The sequence below is a fragment of the Aethalodelphis obliquidens genome, unplaced genomic scaffold (genome assembly GCF_003676395.1).
Source record: "Aethalodelphis obliquidens isolate GAN/ISIS:26980383/991018 unplaced genomic scaffold, ASM367639v1 scaffold2, whole genome shotgun sequence".
In the NCBI taxonomy this organism is placed as follows: Eukaryota; Metazoa; Chordata; class Mammalia; order Artiodactyla; family Delphinidae; genus Aethalodelphis; species Aethalodelphis obliquidens.
This window is the reverse complement of record NW_020837946.1, coordinates 35,686,605-35,710,461: the sequence shown is the minus strand read 5'-3', so window position 1 is coordinate 35,710,461 and position 23,857 is coordinate 35,686,605. Positions and strand designations below refer to the sequence as shown.

At 38.4% G+C, this 23,857-nt stretch overlaps 1 protein-coding gene across 3 annotated transcripts in view; it reads right to left on the bottom strand.

Annotated features, from left to right (window-relative positions):
- Positions 1-23,857, bottom strand: part of SATB2 (SATB homeobox 2) — a 192,176-nt gene that overhangs the window by 111,676 nt on the left and 56,643 nt on the right. For all 3 annotated transcript variants that reach the window (XM_027124972.1, XM_027124950.1, XM_027124960.1), the window contains exons 4-5: positions 4,066-4,192; positions 2,826-2,949 (exon numbers count right to left, since the gene is read on the bottom strand). In XM_027124972.1, coding sequence (XP_026980773.1) covers positions 2,826-2,949; positions 4,066-4,192 — 251 coding nt within the window. The remainder of the gene's footprint in view (positions 1-2,825; positions 2,950-4,065; positions 4,193-23,857) is intronic.

Below are 23,857 nucleotides of genomic sequence, written 5' to 3'. Positions count from 1 at the left end.
GGTAGTGTCACACTGCAGGACTCTGAGGTCACCATCATCGTGTGCAGGGGCCAGCAAAGCCCCAGATTAACATGGCACACCTCCCTTGAGGACTACTCTCATGTGCACAGGGGAGGTTAAGAATTTCACAGGTAAAGCGATTTTTATGGCATTTTTAAAAAGAGCAGAAACACAGGTATATGGAGTAAACTGTGTATTACTTTTCATGAATTGTAAAAGTAACATAAGAAGTTGCTTTGTCAGACTTGAAGTGCTGATGGTACTAATTAGGTTGCTCCCACCCTTGGGAATATTTTGGTGAAGTCTGAGCAATGTTTAATGTTTCAGAACAATTAGTTGCATGGTTTGGAGCACAGAGTGGATGTAGGTAGAGGGAGGAAGGCGACTGGTGGGAAATCAGGTTAGTGGCATCTTGACGGTATACACGGGCTATGCTATGCAGTCTGTTCTTCCTACAGGCTGAGCAGGGGGAGTCTCTGGAGGCTTGTAGATGAGGAAATGGCACAATGTTAGCTTTGGGGAAGCAGGTGGCAGGAGAAAGATTATGATGCGGGATGACTGAAAATATTTCACATGAGAGGTGACAAAAGTCTAAACAAGGCAATGGCACAAAGGAGGAAGATTTTAGATACAGCAGTGGTAGAATCCATTATATCTAATATGACAGTAACAGCAACTAGCTGCTTGGGCAACTAGGTGGGCAAGCAATGAGAACAGAAAATGGGGGAGAAAAGAGGATTTTTACAGCAGGGGTAAAGATGTTCTCATTTGAATCTCAAGACAACCCTGCAAATTATGTGACATATGTGGATACAATCATGCCCAGTTTACAGACGAGTTTAATGAGGCTCTGAGAGTGGAGGGGCTTGCCCAGGATCACACATTCAACATAGAAGAACTGAGATTCGGGAATTCCCTGGAGGTACAGTGGTTAGGACTCAGCGCTTTCATTGCCGGGGCCCGGGTTCAATCCCACAAGCCACGTGGTATGGCCAAAAAAACAAACAAAAAAATTACTGAGATGAGAGCTCAGGGTGCTCAGCCCCTAATGTGGGTTCTTTCCACTCAGGTTGTCCCTCTAGCCACATTTTATAGTTATAACCAAACCTAATAATCACAATAGATCAATTCTGACCAAATTCCCATAGGCCTCAAAAGCCCTGGATAAAATTCTGAATTGGTGATATTGTTAGGAGCTTGTCCACTTCTAGGCAAAGCCCAATTTGACTTTCAAGTAAATCCAAGAGAAAATTAATTGTGACTAATCGTAAAATTTAGGAGAAATGATTGAAATTTTTTTTCCCTAAATTGTTCTTTATCCAGTCCCTGTATATGATCAGAATAATTCAAAATATTTATTTTTAGAACTTCATAAGCAATCACATTGGAATAAATCAAAATTCTAGCAACAAGCTTTAGCACCTATGGACATACCTACAGGTAGGTATTGAAATGGCCTATGTGAAAGCTGTAAGCACAAAAGTAGGGATGTAACTGATGGTGTCCCCTTCAATCTACCACTCAGGTACATGCCGTCCTGAATTTCTGGAAGCAAAAATATTAATAGCAGGCTTTGTCTCAGAGGATCTAAATTCTAAAACACCCTCCAAGACGCATATAAAAATTATTCAGTTCACACCAATAATATCATGTCTCAGGAATAACAGCTGGTACTATTTATGGAGTATCACTGTATGCGATGTACCAGGCCAAGAATTTATGTGATTTATCTCATTACTCCTCATTATATGACTTAGAACTATTACTCTCCTGGTTTTACATACAAAGAAACAGGCTTATAAAGATGAGGTCACAAAAGCTTGTAAGCCAGGACACGAATCCAGATCTGACTGATTCCACAATGCAAGCTCTTAACCACTAGGCTTCTTGCTTCCCCCAAAGACTATTATCCTGGAACATAGCTCAGGACACATCAAGTTTCTATGGTTCTTGTCATCTTCCCTTGAATTTGACAGACATGTAGTCAGTCTACTGTCTTAAATCAAGTGTAGCAACTCACACCAGAAAATGGATTTCCATTCATGGCTTTAGATAATGTTAACCTGAGTTCATTTCACAGCAGTTCTAAGCCACTCCCCATAGCCACCAAAATATTATGTTATTAGAAAAAGTGGGGCCTTCACCCATGAACACAAATGGAACCGTGAGCCCTTTCTTCTGCTGTTCCTCCCTTTGATCCTCTCAATCTCTTATTTTTGTGGCTTGTTTTAGTTTATGATCAGTTCAGTGGAAACAGAGTATCACTTTTTCTCGTGGTGCATTTTCATGTGGTGAGCTCACTCCCAAATCTCTACAAGCGTGTATGATGCAAAGATCATCGCTCTCTGCTAGACCTAGAAAAGGCTCAATAAACAAATAAAAACAAATTAAGATGGGTTTGGCATGGCTGACCCATTTCATTGACCAAGTAACACAGTGATTTGAAGCCTGAGCTTTGGCAAGGGAGGTCTCAGCTGGGGTTGCAACCTGCCACTTAACCAGCTCAGTAAGCTTAGGCAGGTAAAGTGCTTCTCTGAGCCTTGTTTTCTTGATCTATAAAATGGAGACACTGATATCTACCTCCTACGACATATGTAAGAAGTTAAAGACTGTGAGTGTAAAATGTTTTAATGTGACTCCCACTATATCAGAGCTCTCAATAAGTGATAAGTTCTCCTCTACAAAAAAAAGCACCACAACCTCCATATTTTTTTCCACCTAAGATGTAGTGTGAATATAAAATAAAAGACAGCTGTCTGAGCAGGTGTGCCCCTCCTGCCAGACAGCCCACCCTTGGCTTCTTCATTTCTCCTGAAGACACTGACCTGGGAGAGAGGGCATTCTTTGGCTAATGTGCTCTGGTTCATCTCTTTGAGCAGTTCCTTTAAGGCATTACGGACCGTGGCGTGGTTCCACTGCTCCGCAGGCAAGTCTTCCAACTTCGAACAACTGGAAAACACAGCAAGAATGAATGACATGCAAACCCTTAAATGCAGAGTACAGCAGTCACCCCTGGGTCCTGTGAAGCATTAGGAGAACCACCAAAGAACAGGGTTGAATGTGGGCCCAAAATGAGGGAAAGGAAGCAAAACTGCTTCTCTAGGACCTTGACAGAGCCCATCACGGTCTCTTTCAGTTGGTTCTCACACTAGCCTGAGAAAACCGGTCACTTCGGATATGAAGAGATGCCAATTTTTTAAAATAGGATTTCTCCAATCTACTGATAGAAATGGCATGACAGTGTGATTATAAACTTCCACAATTTAAACTTAATTATTGGACATTCCTAAGGTTAAATGTAAACAAACGCTTCATCAAATTTGAAGGTCTACCCTTCACCCTCATAGAACAATCCAGAGATGTCACTTCGCTAACAAAAAACTAAAGAAAAGACATTAAAGCATTCCTAGACAAGGACAGGAATGGTGGGTCCCTATTAAAGTGTAAATTCTCCAAAAGGGGTAGATTCAAAACCTTTACAGTAAAGGACAATATTCATTAATTCACGTGAGCTGCTGGCACTTTACAATACAAGACTCTGCAGAGAAACTCTAGATGCTTTAGAGCATAATTTGTTCTGCATGCTGTATCTGAAAAAAAGAAATCATCCCCAGAACTTCTGCAGGCCACCAGAGAGGAAAGCAAGAGGCGTCCAGTACCAGCAGCTTCTTGGTAAGCAGGCTACAAGGGCACCAAACTCACCCCTCAAACACAAGCCTGAAACAGCAGAGGTGTTTATTCTTCAAATATTATGTGCTAAGCATTTAACCAGAGGACTCATTAAATTAGGGGCTGTGGAAAGTTCCCCTTTAAAGGCTGCAGATTTTTAATGATTTATCAAGCTTCCCCTAGGTTACCACTTCACTGCTTCTGAAAACAAAACATAAAACAGTTGGAATGTGGACTATAAAGATGCCTGGTGACGGCCCCCCCCTTCTTTTTTTTTTTCATTTCATCCCATGTCTAGAAATTAACAAAGACAGGATGAGCTGATCTCGGTAGCGACTCTATGATCAACGGAGCAGCTCTGAGAGTTAGGAAGGGCAGATGTTCAGAGACACCCACCTTTGTAATTGGATTTTCAACGTCACAACGTGATAGACATCTTGCAGCATGTCGGCCACTGTCGCATCGGGTGCATCTGTCACATAACTGAGGGGGAGAGGGTTCCACCTCCCAAGCTTGATTATTCCTGCACAGGGAAGAAAAACATAATAAACACATATCTGCTATTTATTAAACCCTCCCATTGTTTGTTCAATGTTAGGAAGGTCATCCAATAGTCAACATTCAAGGCCCACTCAGAGATATTTTACAACCCAGTGCAATAGACTCTTTCTTTCTGGCTGACAATTGAGTTAACTATACAGGAAGATGAGAATGAAAGGATGAGGTTTAATCATGGACAATCAGTTTTTTTATGTTTTCCTCTTTCTTAAATTACTTAGAAAACCATACGGTTACTTCCTTCCCCCAAAGTCTTGTTTCACAGTCTAACTTAAGACTGATGCTAAATATACTGAACTGCTGATTTCATAGACAAAAAAAAAGCAAGGCTTAAGTAAATATAAGATTCGGTTTTGAATTGTACAAGAAAATTCCTGTGTGTGGGCTCAGCACACACACAGTCACATCCTGGTTGTGGTGTGAACCCCAGTGCGAATAGCATCTGGAGCTGAAGAAGCAGTGAGAGTTCACTTCCAGATTCACATTTCACGAGGCACAGGGCTTGTTTTCCATAGCACAATGATTGACCACAGATCAGAAATAGCAGAGATGCTTTCAACTTCCTTTTTTTTTCTTTTTAAATTCCTCAGTTCTTTTTACAGTGACAGCGGTACCCTTTCCCTGCGGGTTTCCTGCTACATATGGTAAACACTCGTGACAATGGAGAGAGAATAAAAATCCTGGTCAAACTTGGGCAGACTCATGGGACAGCTTCAGCAGCACGTGGTGAAAATGCTAAGTTATTCACAAGATGGACCCATCTAATCTGGTGCACGGGGCGCATATAACATAGATGAAGAAAAATAAAGAGAAGCCCATTTCACAAACAACACAGTAACAAACATTTTATTTGTATGCTGTGAAAAATCCAAAGGTCCCCAGGATATCAAAAATTGTCCCATATCCAAAACAGCTATGTTTTAGTGATAGAAGAGAAACAGCATTTTTGTTTTTATTTTTGACAACGCAGGTGAGTCCAACTACACTGTTCTTTCAAAAAATATATTTTATCACCAAAGAGACAGAACACCTGTATACACAAGTGAACTTTTAAAAGCTTCACAAAATGCTGCTTTACAGCTATGGGCCGAAATTTCAATAATAGGAAATGAACTTTCTGGTCAGGGCACACGTCCTGTCCAAGATGAAATCAATGAATGCGCAATGCTTGACATAATGCTTGAAAACAGGGAATAAACAGAACAAAAATATTAAAATGATGCACTGTTTCAGTATTAAGATTTAACAATCTGGTGCTGAATATGCTGCAGTATAAATAGTGCCTGGACTCAGATCCAGTAAAGTAACACAGCTCTCATTCATAGTACCGTATGTCTCCAGTTCTGGCTCCTTAAGTCATATTTCACTTGCCAAGAAAAGCTGTTTTCTTGTGGGGATAGTTTTCCTAACATTCTCTCTCATGACAATGAAAAGTGCACAGCACACAGCATGTAGTAGTCATGAAAATGAACATCCAGGGCCCACTGGACAGCCATCCAGGAGAGGCTGGGTCTGCTTCATTGCTTCTTTTACTCCTTCTGACATGTGAAAGTACTAAAAAGATACCATGTAACATGTCTAACACAGTTCCTTCTTTTAAAAAATCACTCCACAATTTTAATCCCCTTAAAACATCATTATCATGATAGCCCATAGGTTGAGTATAAACTGACCATCTTCTAAAGATGATATTTTATTATAAGAGATTAGATGGAGAAAAAAATGAAGTCAGCAATTGCACACTATCATAGGCAAGTAGAAGAAGCCAATTTTGTGGGTCATTTTGGTTACTAAGAATATGAAGGTAGCATGAAGCAAATGAATCCTGTAAACTTTAACGCATAACTCTAGAGGCAATTCATCCATGCTGTTGTGTGTGTCATTGTTCATTCCTTTTTACTGTTGAGGAATGTTTTGCTGTAAGTTTATACCACAGTGCAGCCAGAGACAACAGAATATCTCTGAATGATTTCACTTATATAAAATACAAGAACAGGCAAGACTCATCTATGAGAAGTCAGAATGCGGCTACCTCCAGACAGCAGGGGACATAAAGGGGATTTTCTAGTTTTGGCTGGTGGTTGCACGGGTATGAAAATTGTCAAAATCCATGTAACCGAACACTTAATATGCATATATTTTATTGTATGTAAATTATACCTCAATTTAATAAAAGGTGGAGGGGGAAGAATCTCTACAGGAAATGACAGACAAGTCACTCTATTGAAAACAGTAATCTCCATTTAGATAAATTCTCTCCCCACCTTGATGAGCTGGAAGGAGACTTGTTTGGGCTGGAATTAGACACATACAGGTGTCTTCACAACACTTAATGCCTCCACAGGGAGCAGCTGCTACAGGGTGGTTTCTACATGTTGGAAGAGAGCTGCTGACACGTGCTATTTTCAGACAATGGGAAGCGCGTGTGCTTTTTCTTTTTCGCACCATATTGACTAACCTGCACCTAGAAGTCATGCTCTTTGCTCAACTACCTACCAGAGTCTGCAGGAACCAGATCTGGTAGGACAGTGATGTCCAGAGGCTGCTCTCCTCCAGCCTGGCAGGGACTTGGAGTAACTCTTTTTAATAAGCCTTTCCTCCAAATAAGGTCTCTGTCTAAAGTATTAATAACCTTCTTCGGAAATACAGTCCTCCTTCCCAGATATAAAATAGACAAAAGTATTTCTTGGGCTGGTGTCAAGTGTTAATTGAGGAAATCAAAATGGGAAGCAGTAGACCATAGTGACAAAGAATTCCGGCTTCCAAGTCAAATTGCCTCTGTTCATATCCTGCCTCCTTCACCTACTAACCATGTAACTGTAGCAAGTTACTGAATTTCTCTATGCCTCAGTCCTCTCATGTGTAAAATGGAACAATACAAGTACTGACCTCATAGGAATATTGTGCAGATTGAATGCAGAGCCCTTAGTACAGAGCCTGGATATCATTAATCCCAACAATTAATCATTTACAGTAATTATTTAGACATCTTTTAATGCTCCCTAAAAGAAAGATACAGTCAAGTTATTTCAAAAATATTTACTCAGGGATGACTTCAATATCATTTAATCTTTAATTTAGTCAAGTGCCTATAAAAGGCCCTCATTATTTTAAATCACAAAGGAAGACTGTACGTCAATCACTCGCTCTTCTTAGTAGCCTGTAAAGTCATACTGGTTCAAGTGTGAGGCACTTCAGAAGCAAAGACTGGAAAAGATCTTGGTTCCAAGTCTGGAAGGCCTCAGATGCCCAACTCAGTAACGCACCGTATGGGTCAGAGGTCAGGAGCAAGGCCTGGAGTCAGAGGTGAGTCCATGCCCAGCCTCCTCTGCTTGTCAGCTGCAAGATTTGGGGCAAGTTATTCAGTTGGTCTCTCTAAGGCTTGGTTTCCATTACCTGTAAGATGGGAATAATAACAGTGCCTACTCTTTAGGGTTGCCATGAGGCTTAAAATGAGAATCAGAATGTAGCAGTGGGATGGCACACAATAAATGCTCAGTAAAAGTTAGGGGAAAATAGATCTTTGAAAGTTATTGGGTGTAGATGTAACACCATCAAAGCTTTAGGATGATGAACCTATACTGGAATTCAGATGGATTAAAAAAGGGAAGCATTCTGAGGGGAGAAAAAAAAGAGCTGAAATAATCCAAATAGGTATATCTAACAACTATGACAGCCTCTTCCTGGCTCCCTCTAAGGAGGGATACAGACCCCAAGAAATGCTTCAGTACAGTGAAGGCGAACGAAGAAGGAAGAGTGAGTTATGTTCCCACTGGGGATATCTGACTCGCAGTGCTGGAGAAATCTCAATAAAAACAGCATAACTATAAGTATACAGAATTATTTCTAATGCTTACATTCCATGAGTAGGTTTTATAGCCCCAATCCAAAATATGAGGAAAACTAATGATGATTAGATAGTACTTTACACACACACACACACACACACACACACACACACACACACACACACACACACACACTCAAGCCCAGCCAGGCACACAGTACATGCTCAATAAATGGCAATTCCCAATTCTTCTCTGAATATATATCACACTCTCACTCTGTCTGGAGTACTGATCCCATGCATTCACTTCTAGAAATCGTACACATTCTTCAAATTCTGCACCAAGAATAATTCCAACTCTCATCAACCCAGCCTGAAGTAATTCCTTTCTCTATACAGCTGCACAGTAAATACTCTTGGTTAGTTTGTGTATCTTAGAAGGAGCTTACTTTATCACAATATCCCTTTATGTTACTTTACAGTTTACAAAGCGTTTTTTTCCAAACTATTAGTTCATCTTCACAAGGAGAGAAGGCGGTCAGTATGACACCTGAAAGTGAGATGAAGATCAGAGAAGAGTGAGTTTTCAAGGACATCTGTGGGTGACAGCCAGAACCAGGCCCCAGGGCTTCAGCTGACAAGTTTTCTAACTACTGGACCAATATCCTTTCTACTCAGCTCTGCCCGTGTGCCAGTGCCCAATCACACAGTCACACATGGGGCAGGGACTTGACATTTAATGTTAAACAAAGGAACATATGAGACCAATAAGCAAACAGGTGACAGGGCCTGAAGAGACAGCTTCTCTGGAAAAAAATCTTCTCCCTCAACAGTGCCATTTCAGACATAAACATTGTTTCCCACATCATCTTTCCTATTTCCAAAGAATTTATCATCTGTGAACATTTACAAAATGCCTGGCGCTGAGGATTATTAAAGATGCAATTTCAAGGTCTTTGAGTCCCAAATTATGGGCCTTTATTTTGGGGTTGAAATTCATACAAATGTTAACATGATTGAATTGAGCATAATATAAATAAAATTGCTTATATCTAGACAAATCTGTTCACTAAAATACAGAGGACCAATCCACTCTTCATGTTATGCTTTTAGACCAAATAAAAAAATGCAATTGTAGGTAAATTTCCCATTAGTGACATAAAATTAGGTTGGGAATGGAGGCAAGTTTTGTCCAAAATTAAAAAGATGCAATAATGGAAACCAGTTTTTCACTCTTTCGATGCAGTATTCTGCCAGACTGGACGTATCACAAAGAGAAATATCAATAGCTGTTTGTGTTCATATGTATTTGTTATTTTTATCAGTTTAGAGCCTATCTCAAAGGAACCAAATACTCTTTTCAGTAGATGCCTAATTCATATGCATCATTCATATCATTCGTACCTCTAACTATGTGAAAACAAGAGTGGTGACAATACACGTTACAGTTCATCAATATTTGATTCAAGTTTTTAGAAAGTTGATTACTTCTGAGTGATAAATAAAATGTGCCGATAATACAATATAAGCAATAAAACATCACAAGGTTTATATTAAGCATTAATCATCATTCATTTAACAAATTTTTCTTTTGTGTCTCCAGCATAAGTCACTAAGATGCAAAGATAACCCAGTACACACTATCCCTGTAATTATGGAGCTCACAACTGAGTAGAGAAGCTTATTATTGCTAAACACATAGCTAAGTGAAACCATTCTTAAAATAAACCAAAATGATAGTTTTATCCCCTGTACCTCAAATACAAGAAATATTTATTTCATGAAGGCCTGCAACAGATCACCTATAAAGTACAAGAGAACAGCTCTCACGGTTTGTGGTAGCATACAGATAGATGCTGATAAAATAGGTATATGTTGGGTATATTGTAGGATAAAGCCCACAAATTATCTGTGAGACAGATATAGGAAACCAGCAAGATATCAGCAGTATTCCTGTAGAACAGCTCAATGAATAATTTTCTTTTATTCCAGGTGCATTTTAACATTAACTTTCAAAGCAAAATGAAAACTCAGCCTGGGAAAAAAATGAGACATTAGCTTTAATATCTAAAGGCTTGGGTTTATACATTTCATTAACTCCCTGAAAAGATCTCAGCAAAAGAGTATCAATAAAAAAAATCCCAGTCTCAGAGTAACTAAGCCTTGGGGCTTCTGGTTAGCGGTATTATTTCCACAATACACCAACTGCTGATGAGGCCCCTTTTAAAAATAGGAGAACTCATGACATTGATCGCATCTGTTTATCCTCCTCAGAGTGGTCGTGTCCCTATGCTATAGCGTGTAATTTTCTGTTGTTCAGCTATGCTTTGTTAAAGAAATTAAAAACTGTCCTATATAATAAGAACATAGAATTATTTATCCATAAATCAGTTCACAGGAAATCACTACCCAGCAGTATATAATAACTCAGCCTGTGTTTCTAACCTGTGGCCTGACTGTGGTATGTCGTCAAACTGTAGCAGCATAAGGACGTAAATTGTAGTTACTATTGTGAAACCTGTGGTAGGAATGAGTTTTCAATGAGGAAAGAGAAAAAAGGCAAAACAAAAATGGTTTTTGAAGTGTACATATTTTCCTTTTTTAATCCACAGCTTAGCAGTACCCCAGTACAATTTACTGAAACTCCTACATATTCAGTTTTTATTTTAAAGACTATCTATATTTCAAATGTCTTGTATTGAGGGAAAAGTAAATGGTAAATGAAATAGCATTCTTCCAGCATTTTACGTTATTCAAGTACCATTATAACTTACACAAATTAATGAAACCTCAAAACATACTTGTCTGGGAACCTACAATACACTTAATCCTGTATTTATAATAATACAAAAGAAAACACCGGACCAAAACAGAAGATTTGACAATTCAGAATAAATACTGAGGCTGTACTGGTTAAATGAATTTATCTAAAAATACGCACACACACACACACACACACACACACACACACACACACACACAAACACACAGAGAAAGCTCTACCTGCAGCAATTTGGGTATTAGTGACAAACACAAATAAGGTAGGTTTCTACTCTTTAGGACATTACCTTTAATCTTAAATCATATCTGTATCAGGATAATTGATCATAAGGAATATTATTGGCCTTGAAAAACTGAAATATGAATTTTAGAGCACTTTCAGAATAAACTATAGTGATACACAGCTGTCTGCCAATCTTTTCTTGAGCTGACTACCCCCTTATGCTACAAAAATGTTCTACTTAAAAAAATACATACAGTACCATTTGATGCCTTGTAACTCTATACATGGTTTTTACATTTTGCAGCATAAAGATTTTTGTCTCATGTAATAGATGCTGCTTCACATTTGGGAAACGTTATGTTATAACCCTTACTTTTATTAGATTATTTAATATAAGCACTAAGTAACTAGACTAAATTAATAAAGACCCTATTGAAAAAAAAAGAGAGAACAAAATTATTCCACAAATTAAATAAAACTTTCTGAAGTTGGTATTTTAGAAACCTTTATTTAATTTTCAGAATTCCGATTCTTCTGAAAAACAGCCAAAATATTGTTCAGGATATGAAAAAAATATGGTTGGTGTTTAGTTATTTATTTCATAAGAGCGCCATTTAAAACTATTACATGGGGGAATAGGACAAATGAGAAAGAAAAGCATTATGAGAAATTATTTGTGATCAGTTCTAAGCTTCTGCCACTGCTTAAAAACTATTTCATCTGGTATATATTTTCTTATTATTGTTCTCAGTTTAATCATTATCTGAAAGAGTTTAGAATTAAATGATTAATTTTGGCAGGTAACACAAACAAACTTCTCCTCCTTTCAACTCAGAAATACATTTGCATAAAGAGATTTTCCTCTAGCATTTGTCCCCCTAAAGTATCTTCAATAATCAAAGACACAGGGGAAAATGTATACTCTTTTAAACATGCTTTGCTATATTCTAGCAGATGCTATTCATAACTTAGGTTTAGCCACTGTTTCTGCATCCTCTGGGGTAAGAAGTATGCACTGAAGATCTAAAAATACAGTTATGCATGAATATTTCCCATCTTAATTAATTACATGTATTTTTTTCAGATGGAAGCTCAAATGTGGCAACAAATTTTCCCTAAGGACCCAGCTTTCCAGGTACCTTGTCACTGGGCTCAACACCCTTGGAAATTCTATCAACTGCATGCTCCCAATTATATATTGCAGAATTGTCCTTCAGGCATATTCTGTTTCCTATAATTTAAGGTTATATAATATCTGATCTTAAGGGCAATATTATGAGGGCATGTCGATTATCAAAGAAAATGCTGCCATATAATATGAAGGCAGAAGTATACTCATTTATGTTGTACATTTATTCATGTTCCAACTAACCTAATTTCACAGTAATTTGTTAAGAAACTACAAAACATGGGAGCAAATACAGCTATAATGATTACAAAATGGCAACTGCTATTAATTTGGAGGGGTTTTGTTTTGTTTAAATTCTTGGGAGTTTCCTTTAAGAACATTTTAATAATTTTTACTTTCAGTACATCTTCACATATACTCTACTATTAAATCTAAAAATGTACATGGTTTGCAGGTTTCAGATATTTTACATTCAAAGAAGTTTTGATAGTTCCTTGATTTCCATTTTCTTGGAAATGTATTTAGAAGCGGCAAACCAAACTTTTAAATATAGCACTACCATTTTAACGGCTACACTAAAGAAGCGAAAGGCCCAATACATATGAGGTATGCTCTCATTAGATAAATGTTTCTTGAAGTGAATAAAAGGTAGATCTATAGTCACAACATACATAGTGATGAATGATGACAGTGGTCTATTTGAGCCCCCTAAAATATTCAGCCATGTCAGAAAAATGCCATATAAATCAATGGGTAACCGAACTGTAGTACAAACTTAACAATTATCCCTGACAGGATGTCTAGTTATCCCATGGTAGATGGGCTGAACAGTTTCAGATGATCTGGAGGGTAGGGGAAGGTCAGAAATGGATTTTTTTTCCTCCCCATTCCCAGGAATTTGCAGTTTAGTAAAGACTAAACTGTCCTGTTGAGAGTGGTCATATTAAGTGAACGGCTAAAGCATTCAAGATCAAGTTTATCCCTAGAGCAGTTGTGGGCCCCACCCGGACTTGTGGAACAGGAGCTCCAGAGTAGATCTTTGGAGATGCTGAGGATGAGCCAGGTTTGGGAAGCACTGCCCAAGCGTCTAGTAAAAATGAGAACCTGAGCAAGGAGAAGATCAATCCACTGATTCTCCTCAAAAGAAGGGCAGGAAACCAAGAGATTCCCAGATTCCGTTTTTCCAACTCACCAGCAAATACCCTCACTACTGTCAAGGAGGATAAGCAAAGAGAAAGGAGAAAGTTCTGGCACGTGAGAAGGAAAATAGAGTTAGGAGTGCATTGTAACACAGTTACAGACCTCCTTAAGTTTGTGGGATATGGCATGGGGAGAATAGGTGATAGCAGAAGAAAAGGGTTTCCTGTATAGGCATAAACTCCAGGAACTCTTTACCTTATTTAGATTATATGCTGCCAGAAGGCCAGTTTAACTGTTCATACAACCCTAGCTACAGGCCCATAAGCATGAGGATGCCTAAAATACAGTGTGTGCATGACCGTCATGAAACAAGAAAGCCACTCTGTCTGAAAGAGCAGCAGACTGGGAATCAGGATACCCAGGTCTGGTGTTGGATCTGAACCTCGTTGGCTGTAGCTCTGCACCTATGGGGAACTCACTTAACCTCTCTGGGCACCTATTTTCTCTTCTATAAAATGGGGATTTAAAAGCAAAACCAGAGTAAAACCACCAACAACAAAAATTCCCCTGCCTGACTCACAAAATGGTAATTATAATAAAATAACATGAGCTAAATGGCACTGAAAATTATAAAGTGCTGCATAAACATACGCTGGCATTCATGAACTGTAAGTTAACATAAAAGAGGTAAGCATTACATTTTTTACAATGTTTTTACTTAAGCAAAAACGTGAATCTTCTAAAATGTCACTGGCCAACATGGCAAGTCACCTGACGTAGTCAAAAGAGCCTGGGCTTGGAAATTGTTCTCTCAGTGACTGGGGCAAGTCACTTAATTTCTTTGAGCAGGAAATCTTACCATCTTTAGGAGTGGCTGCAATCTGAGAGGGATGTCAGGAACTGCATCTCACCCCTGCCCTCTGATGCAAAGCATCCCAGAGATCCTCTGTACTTGTAAATACTTATTGTCTCGATTCCTCACTAGACTGTAAGCACAGTTCCTGGCAGACGGTGGAGGCACAAAGATATGAGAGGGACGGAGGAAGGAAGGGAGGGAGAAAGGGAGGAAGGAGGGAAGAAAGAGGGAGGAAGGGAGGAAGGAGGGAAGGAAGGGAGGGAGGGAAGGAGAGAGGGGAAGGGAGGGAGGAAGGGAGGAGGAGGGAGGGAGGAGGGAGGGGGGGCCGGCCACTCTGCCAATGGCCAATGGGCAGCACTAGTTCACCTGGCAGGTTCAACTGATGTTTCCTACCCGGACTCCATCCCTAGCATCCTGTTAACCCTCAACAGGTAGAAAATTGAGTCCTCACACTCTTGGCACCCTGGACATCCAGGAAGACCAGATATTCTAGACAGCTGTTGAAGCCACGGAGAAAGGCCTGAGCGATTGAAACCCTCAAACCAAATCTTCTCAAGGAATCCACCCCACCCACAGAGACTTACTGATGATCTCCCCCTCACAGCTCTGACACTCTAAGTCAAAACACTGCCCGAATACTTTGGGGACCAATAATGGTGGCTTTGATTACTAGCATTTAAAAAACACATTAAGACTTCAAAACTGTGAAAATAAACTCAACATTGAACTGGTAGATTGATTTTTCTTTCATTAAAATTCTACTTTTCTATAAAAAAATTAAAAAATGGCAAGCACCCAGCTCTTTGTTTCTCAAGGAGGGCTCATTTTTAAACTTTCAAAGTATAGTAAACAACTTCTAAATTCAGGATAATTGAAGGTCTGCCAGTTGGTGAGCAAAACAACAATGGCTTTCATATCAACCAAAAAAGGGAACGTGGCTCAATCAGGATTGTTTTTAACTGAATATCATTCTGCCAGCTGCACTTCTAACTAAAATAAGAAAGCTGCTGCTTACAGACTACTAATGGACTGCTACCTGAATAAATATAATTGTGCTCATCACTTCTTTACATTAAAATTATTAGCTAAGAGTGGCTTTCCCCAGGGATTATTTTATGTGAATGAAAGACAATAACACAATTATTAGAAAAGTAAGTTACACTCAGATCAATTTTGCATTTCCATAGCACAAAATAGAAGAAATATAGTGTTTTATACCTCCACAAATAAGTAATTTCCTCTCCTTAAAGATATATTTGTATATGAACTAAGCCCCTAGCATAACCCACATAAGTAAATAAATCTAATTCATTCAGGAAGTATTCTGAAAATTAAGAGCAAGGTACTGAAATTTCAAAATTATCTAATTATAAATACTAAGAAATTCCCTAGGAATCATTGATACACAAGATCCTCAAAATGTAAACAGACTTACTTTTATTCAGGGCATTAAAAAATAAAAACTGGTAAGGAAGACAAGGAGAAGACAGGGATTATATGAGACCTAATACTGTAAATTTCTGTTGTGTTCCATTAGAAAAAAGGCTGGAAAGAAGCCCACAGGGGCTGTGATATCAAGCGGACTTTTAATTCAATTATTCTTGAAACATCTTGAGTGGTGTTTCGTTTTGATTCTGTCAAGCCACCATCACCTTCCCACCTCTAACAGGAAGGAAAAATCACAAATCTTAAAAACATAGTCAGGTCACTAAGTCAAATGTAAAAAAAAAAAAAAAAAAAAAAAAATCAGTTTATTTCATTTTTTGTTATTTTATTTTGTTGTTTTCACATATATATTCTACAATATATGGGAGGAGTACAGAAAATATTCACTACAAGAAGACTGATTTTCTTCACGTCTACTCTTTCATATATTGATGAGCAGCATGTACCTTCAGGGGCCCAAATTTTCCTTTTATGCTCACTTTAGCTGTTCAACAGTATATTATCATATTCACTTTATAATGATCCAGCAATAAACTGGGTGTTTATTTTATGCTTATCATGGTATTGCTATGTTGCTATACTAGAAGAAAGCAGTTAACCAAGTTATCCAATATCACAGTAAAATTATTTCACACCAGAAACAAAGAATAAGTTATTAAATTTTAAGTTCTGATAAAATACTTTTCCATATCATTCACAGTTCATTAAATGTACTTAAGTTAAATGGCCATAGACATTTATTTATCAATTTGTGGTTTTTACACACTTGGAAACATCTCAAAACTAGTTTTAATCAATCAGAGATTATCTCATTCATCTGAGTGCCCTCACCTGATGACTGGCACTTAGTAGAGGCTCAAAAAAATGCTGGCATGGTAATACTGAAACGTGATTACGTTCTAAGAACTATGAGTTCAAAACTGATTGCAAATTTCTTCCCCAATCACATCTATATGACTATTAATTTTAGCATTCAATTTGCATTTTACCAAGTAAAATAAAGAAATTAGAAACAAGAGCTTTGTAATTCTTGCCCCTGCTACTGAATTACCTGATGGTAATTAATTAATTATGCAAAATGTTGGGGTGGGGTGGTGCATGTAATAATGCTTATAATAAATCAGAATAAGAGCCCTAAAAACCAAATTTTTTTATTCATCCATAAACCATTCCACGTGAAGCAAATCCACATAAAGAACTTACTACAGTATTTGGGGCACAGTTACTTCTCTCTCTGGTCTAGTCATGATGATGTAGACTAAGTCAACTATTTAATATGTTGCTTGCTCCTCCACTGGCAAAAAAATAATTTGAGTTACAAAATGACTCCATAGGAGATACTGCTCACATTAAATATGCAGCAATTTTCAAAATGGGCTTGATTTAGATGACTGACAAAGTTGACTCTATTTTCTAGAACTCTTTTGCACCCAAATCTGGAGATAGGGCCCCCGTTTTTTTCTTCCTGAACTTCCAGCCCCTGCTTGGTCATGCAAACCTTTTATTCTTCTTTTCCTACAAAATGCAATCATTGCTATCAAAATATTTTCTTAAAATCTGCTCTAATAGAGTCATAAGAGATGCTTGAGATTTCCATATTTACTGTCTCAATTATCTTTTTGGAAGATAATTAATGCTTCACCCTGAGGCACTGAAAATAACTGTTGCAATAATCCAAAAATTCAATTGCCCAGAGTGGGTATCCTTAAACAAACATTCATTCTGGCCAATTTAAGGTATTTGCTTTTGCAAATGTAAAGCCTACCAACGTGTTTTACAAAAAAAAAAAAAAACCAAAAAAAAAAAAACCGACAATAACACTTTGCATTTGGAATGCAGAGGAAAATGACCTTTCAAAGTCATCATAGCACAAAGGGAAGTCACAGTCCCACTGGACTCTGGAAACCCCAAAGTCCTCAGGGAGTAGAAGCCAAATGAGAGTGAAGGAAATCATAAATGCCCAGGTTAGTCTGCTTCATCGACACTGAGAAACTGTCCAAGTAAAACACGGTTATACCCACGGTTATTAGTGAAAATATCACCTCTGTTGTTAACTTATTCCCAGCAAATGTATTTCTATTTCAATGGAAAAGGAGATCTGGGTTGACACTAATCAGACCCAACTGGAAGGCCATATTAGCAATTTGGCAGGTGCCGGAGGGCCATACCTAATCTGCATAAAATGGAGCAGATTGCAACCGCCCTCATCTTTTTTATTTTTAAACTGGTTTTTGAAGCCGAGCATACATAAAATCTCAGAGGGAGAGACAAAGAGATGGTAGTGCATACATTTTCTTTCATGCCTTTATTTTCATTCTTTTTGTGCAAAACCATCTTCCTGAATGGCTATTTACTAAAACAAAGATAACAAAATAAAAGGTGCTAGGCAAAGGAGTGGGCAGGGATCACAAATGCTTAAAAAAAAAAAAAAAGTCATATCTTGTAATAGATCTTCACATCCTCTACAGTATAATTTTTAATCAATCTGAATTTGAATTTAGTGTTTTTATATTTTGTAAAGACGTGCTAAATGGAAATATACCCTGAATGTGGGAAACAAGCTGCAGCTAGCAGAGATTCCAAGACTAATCATTATTTATAAACCTATGATCTAACAGAGAAAAACATTATATTAAGTATCACCATTATCATCTCAACACTGGCTTCTGCTGCTCGTAGAATAATTTAAAATGACGGTGCTCGTTATAGCCCAAGAACTTATAATCTAAGTCATTCAGTTCAAGCCTGGGTGACTCTGAAAAATAACTCAGCAATAATGAATGATGAGTAATGTAAGCCACACAAGATCTAGAAGAGAAGAATAAACTCACAAAGGTAAGTATATCAAATAATTTTTTTTAAATGGAGTTAATATAGACATGGGTGTCCCAAGAGAGAGCCATCATGGAAGAATTTGGTTTCTGCTGTTTTAGAAAGACATGTAGAAGGTGCTTAGCAGGGTGCTGAGGAGCCCAAGGATGTTACAAGGAAAATGGCTCCACTTCAAAGAAGCCACATCTTAAGTACACTCCATACCTCAACAAGATGGTGGAATTAAGGTCAAGAAATGAAGAATCAGGGGCTTCCCTGGTGGCACAGTGGTTAAGAATCCGCCTGCCAATGCAAGGGACACGGCTTTGAGCCTTCGTCCAAGAAGATACCACATGCCACATAACAACTAAGCCCATGAGCCACAACTACTGAGCCTGCACTCTAGAGCCCACGAGCCACAACTACTGAAGCCCGCGCACCTAGAGCCCGTGCTCCGCAACAAGAGAAGCCTGCACACCGCAACGAAGAGCAGCCCCCGCTCACTGCAACTAGAGAAAGCCCATGCACAGCAACGAAGACCCAAAGCAGCCAAAAATAAATAAATAAAAATTTAATTAAAAAAGGAATGAAGAATCACTGGTGGTTTTGAGGGGGAATGTAAAAGGATCCTGAAGTTGCTTCACGGGGCAGTGAGAAGCCACTGGAGAGCACCAAGAAATGATGGAGAAATACCAGTCTATCAAAATCAACAAAAGGCAGGTACAAGCTTTCCTAGAGCTACAGAATCTAGGTCATAGGAGACTGCTGCATAACCCGGGCCATACAGAACTAAACAAGACGGCTGCAGTCTAAAAGAAAAAGGAGGATGAATGCTGGCAACCTTGGAAGGAATGATGGGATCTGAAGACAGGCAAAAGAGAAAGGCAGGTGTGCTATCAAGTTAGAAGTACTGGATTAGAATCAGAAGACCAAGTCATTTACCCCTCTGTACCTCTCCATCTCCTCCCCTGTAAACAAGATCATAATGGCCTCCATCTCAAGAGTTGTTGAGAGCATTCAATGAAGCAATATGAATTCAGGTTCTCTGTAAATTCTAAACTGCTAACCAAATGTAAGCTGCCATTGTTGTTGACATTATCAAGAGTAAGCAGGATGACAAAGAGTTTAAAATGACTGATTTCTGGGCTTCCCTGGGGGTGCAGTGGTTGAGAGTACACCTGCCGATGCAGGGGACGCGGGTTCGTGCCCCGGTCCAGGAAGATCCCACATGCCGCCGAGCGGCTGGGCCCGTGAGCCAGCGCGTCCAGAGCCTGTGCTCTGCAACGGGAGAGGCCACAACAGTGAGAGGCCCGCGCACCGCAAAAAAAAAAAAAAAAAAAGACGGATTTCTTGTTTAGAATCCCAGAGGAAGGAGGACAGTATTTTCTCTGACCATGAGTGACAGTGAAACTCCTAAAGAGCCAAGTAAATGTTCTAACAAATTGAATTTGAAGTGGTGAATAGTCAATCTTTGAACTTTTAAAAACAAAGATCTAAAAAAGATTTAACCAAGTGAAAAAAATTCATGTTTGACCAGATCAAGACAGTATAACTATGGACCCATGGGAGTGGAGGTCATTTTGTAATTTCCTGTGATAGAGGACAAAATTCCAGGTGGTTGCAAAGAACCCACATATATAAGTCCTTACTATGAGCTGAACACTTTCTTACTGTATTAACTTTCACAAAAATCCTATGACATAGATATGAGAGGCTCCATTTTAGATGAAGCTAAATAACTTGCCTAACATCACAAAGATGTTAAGTGGCAGAGACTGGAAGCCAGGTGTGCCTGATGCCATGGCCGATATTTTTTCCCCATATCATGGCACCTCTTACGCTTTGAAGAACTCCTGCTTAGCCTTTGAAATCCAACTCCAACACTACCTCCAGATGGAACAGCCCTTTTCCTATTCCCCCCCAAGATAATCTCACTATGCTGGTATTTATTCATGAGGTAAATTACTAAACAGTTCATGTAAAATCCCCTTTCCCCATTAAACTGTAGGCCACTCCATGGAGTTTCATCCTGGCCATCCTTGCAGCTGTAGCACTGAGCCAAGCACCTGGCATAAAACAGACACCCCATAAATATGTACTGAATGAATCAATGGAATTTAAAGACTCCAAATTCCCACTAAGTAACTTGATCTCAAGTCCTTTTTTATCAATCACCCTTATTCGTTGATTGAGGGTCAACTATGAGTCAGGGAGAATTGCTCTAGATGTCCTACATCAATACACTCATACATTGTATCATTTAATCCTCAAATTATTCCCATAAAGTAAGAATTATCCCCATTTTACAGATTAAGAAATAGTAGCAGGAAAAGATTAAGCAGCTTGCTATAGGCACATAGCTTCTAATAATAATATCATGAATTAAGTGCCTATTTTGTGGGAAGCACAGTGCTAGGATTTATTACCTCCTTTGATCTTCTCAACAAACCGATAAGGTAGATGTTATCATCACATTTTGCAGATGAGAACACCAGAGGACAAAAAGGTTACGTAGTTTCCAAAGATTATACAGCTAACAAACAGCATAACTACTATTTAAACTCAAGTTTTTATGACTCCAAAGCCCACATTCTTTCCATTATATCAAGATCCTTTCTACTATATTATGTTACCTAAATCTTTCTATTTTAAATACTTATGATAAGCACTTGAGAGAAAATAAATCCCTAATGGAGTATTGAAACCTAAATTGCTCACATTTAATAAATGGGTCAGTTAGACTTAAAAATAATATATTTATGCAGCAAAAGGTGGTACAGGGATGTAGGCCTAATTCAATGAACTGAATCAGCTGTATTTTGTTGGACCAAAATAACATATATCATTTTTGAACATAAAAAGCTTTGTAATATTAATATTCTCTTCCAAATTCAGCATTAAATTTTTTCATTCAATTGTTTTAACATTTCTGGAGTGTTTACCCAGGTATTAGAGGTACACGGTAGTGAACAAGATAGGCATGGTGCCTACACTCATGAAACTTAAGAGTCTACTAGGTCTAACCAATAAACAAAGGCAAAATGAAAAATTCAACAAGTGCTAAGCACAAAATAATAGGATGCTATGAGAAAGAATAATCAGATAGGGAAAACGGCTCAAGGAATGAAAAGGAAAGTTTTCACTAAAATGTGGTGAAAACAGGGTAGTGAGCAAAAGTGGGCGAAAGAATGTATACACGGTCATGAAGCAGGAAAGATGTGGCCTAGGCTTACTTAAAGAAGGCCCGTGTGGCTGAGAGCAGAAATGGGGAGAGTAAGTGCTTAAGGATGGAGGCCAAGACAGCCAGAGCTTTGCAGGTCACAGCCAAGTATTTGAATTTTAGTCTAAATCAAACAGAAAACCAGGAAGGGTTTTGGGCAGATGAATGGCATTATTCAGTTTTTGTATTTAAGCTATGACTCTGGCAGGCTGGGGTGGAGGGAGTGTTGTGTTGAGGTCCTGAACTAAAGTGGCTCAGGAGTGAAAGGCAGAGAAGCCAGTTTGGAGGCTGTTGCAACATGCTAGGTGAGAAGGGATGGTCAACTGGATGAGGTGGAAGCAGTGGAACTGAAGATGATTAAACATTTACAAAACTTCTTACCCAGTATCACTGAGCTCCTTGACGTTGAAAACAAACACAAACGCAGATGACAAAAACCATCAATCATACTGAGAACATGAAGAAGTTTCATAGGTACTGGTAATATTCTATTTCCTAAGCAGAGTGGTGAATACAAGGGTACTTGTCTTACTATTTACTCTTTAGTGTTAAGCATGTACATGACATATTCTTGTGTGAGTGTGCCGTATTTCATAATAAAACATTTAAATATTATGAATGCCATGCATTTTAAATGACTGCTATACCTTAGAATACTCAGATATAGCTGTCTTGTAATTGCAGGCATGCTTTATAAATTCTTCAGTTTGACCCTTAAATCAGGACAATAAAGCCCTTCACCAGCCCGAATTCTACTTATTTTCTAACTCCAGGTTAACTATAATGACGAGAAACTCATTAAGTTTTAAGTTAAATTTAAAGCCTGAAGTCTGACAATTTAACATCTTAAATATCACTGAAAATTAATCATGAATTTGTCACCTGGGAATATAGTCGAGAATTTTTAAAAGTATTGAACATTACTCCAATTAGTCATAAACATAGAAGGACATCAAATACAAAGATATTTATTAAAGAGTTATCTGCAAAAACAAAAAACTCTAAACAACCTAAATGCCTAAAACAAACGGGATGGTTAAGTAAATTATGGTATAACCCACACCATCAACCATTAGGAAATCATTAAAAATTAATGCCACGGAAAATGTTTGCTATATTAAGTATATACAGATATAGTCCTGTGCCTATGAGGAGGGAAAGGAAAAGAAACTAAAAGGGATGTAGAAATCTTTAACTTTATCAGCAAAATTTTTAAGATAAGAAATATCTTGGACCACAGGTGATATCAAAGGGCAATTTTACTTTATCCTTCCCACTGTTTTGTATTTTTCAAACTTCCTACAATGGATGAATTTATTACTGTTAAAATTCTGTGCTTTCCTTGCAAATCATTAAGCAAAACAACCTACACACGAAAGGAAGCTATCTGCATTCAGAAATCTCTGTTCTTTTATAAATTCTAGACTATTTTCAGATGAGAAATCGTCCAATTTAGAAACCTTTAGATAGAAACATGAACAGTTCCGATGTTGCCTAAAAGGATATTAAGGAAGAAAGCCTGATATTCAAAGTGGCTGCATAGGAACACCAACAAATTAAATGAATCTGGTCAGTTAGCAGAAATTAACTCCTCTCCTAGTCTTCATCCTCTATGCAGCCAACATCTACACGGTGCCTCCTGGGATGGCAGGACACCAAACCACAGGGGACACAGAAGTCAGAAAACAATGTCTGTCAACAAGGGGCTTCTTATCACCTGGCTGGAGAAACAATAGGTAAGGCAAGGACACCAGGGACAAATCAGCAAGTAAATGATCCCTGGACAGATGCCCAGTGAGGGAAAGAAGGGCCCCTAAGCGCTGGATGAGTAAAACTTCCCCGTTGGAAATACTAAAGAGGATTACCAAACAGGACAAGCAGCCAATGCCTATTCAGTGAAAGCAATGGTAACACCATGACAAGGAAGGAGATAAGAACTTCTCAAAGGCTAGCACTCCCAACTCCTGACATGGACCTGCTCGCTCTGACTTAGCTCACTTCCCTTTGTGGGCGGCTTAAAGAATGATTATTATGTTAACAGATAGAAGATAAAATATAAGTGGCAGCTCTAATTGACATAACCCATAACTCTCAGTTAATGGTTACTTACCTTAATTAAAATAGTGCACATTATTTAGAAGAAAGTTTTAAAATACCATGGTAAAGAGCAATACAGGGTATAAAATGGCTCAGTATAATTTTGGGTAAAACCACAAAAGAAATCTATGCCAGTTAAG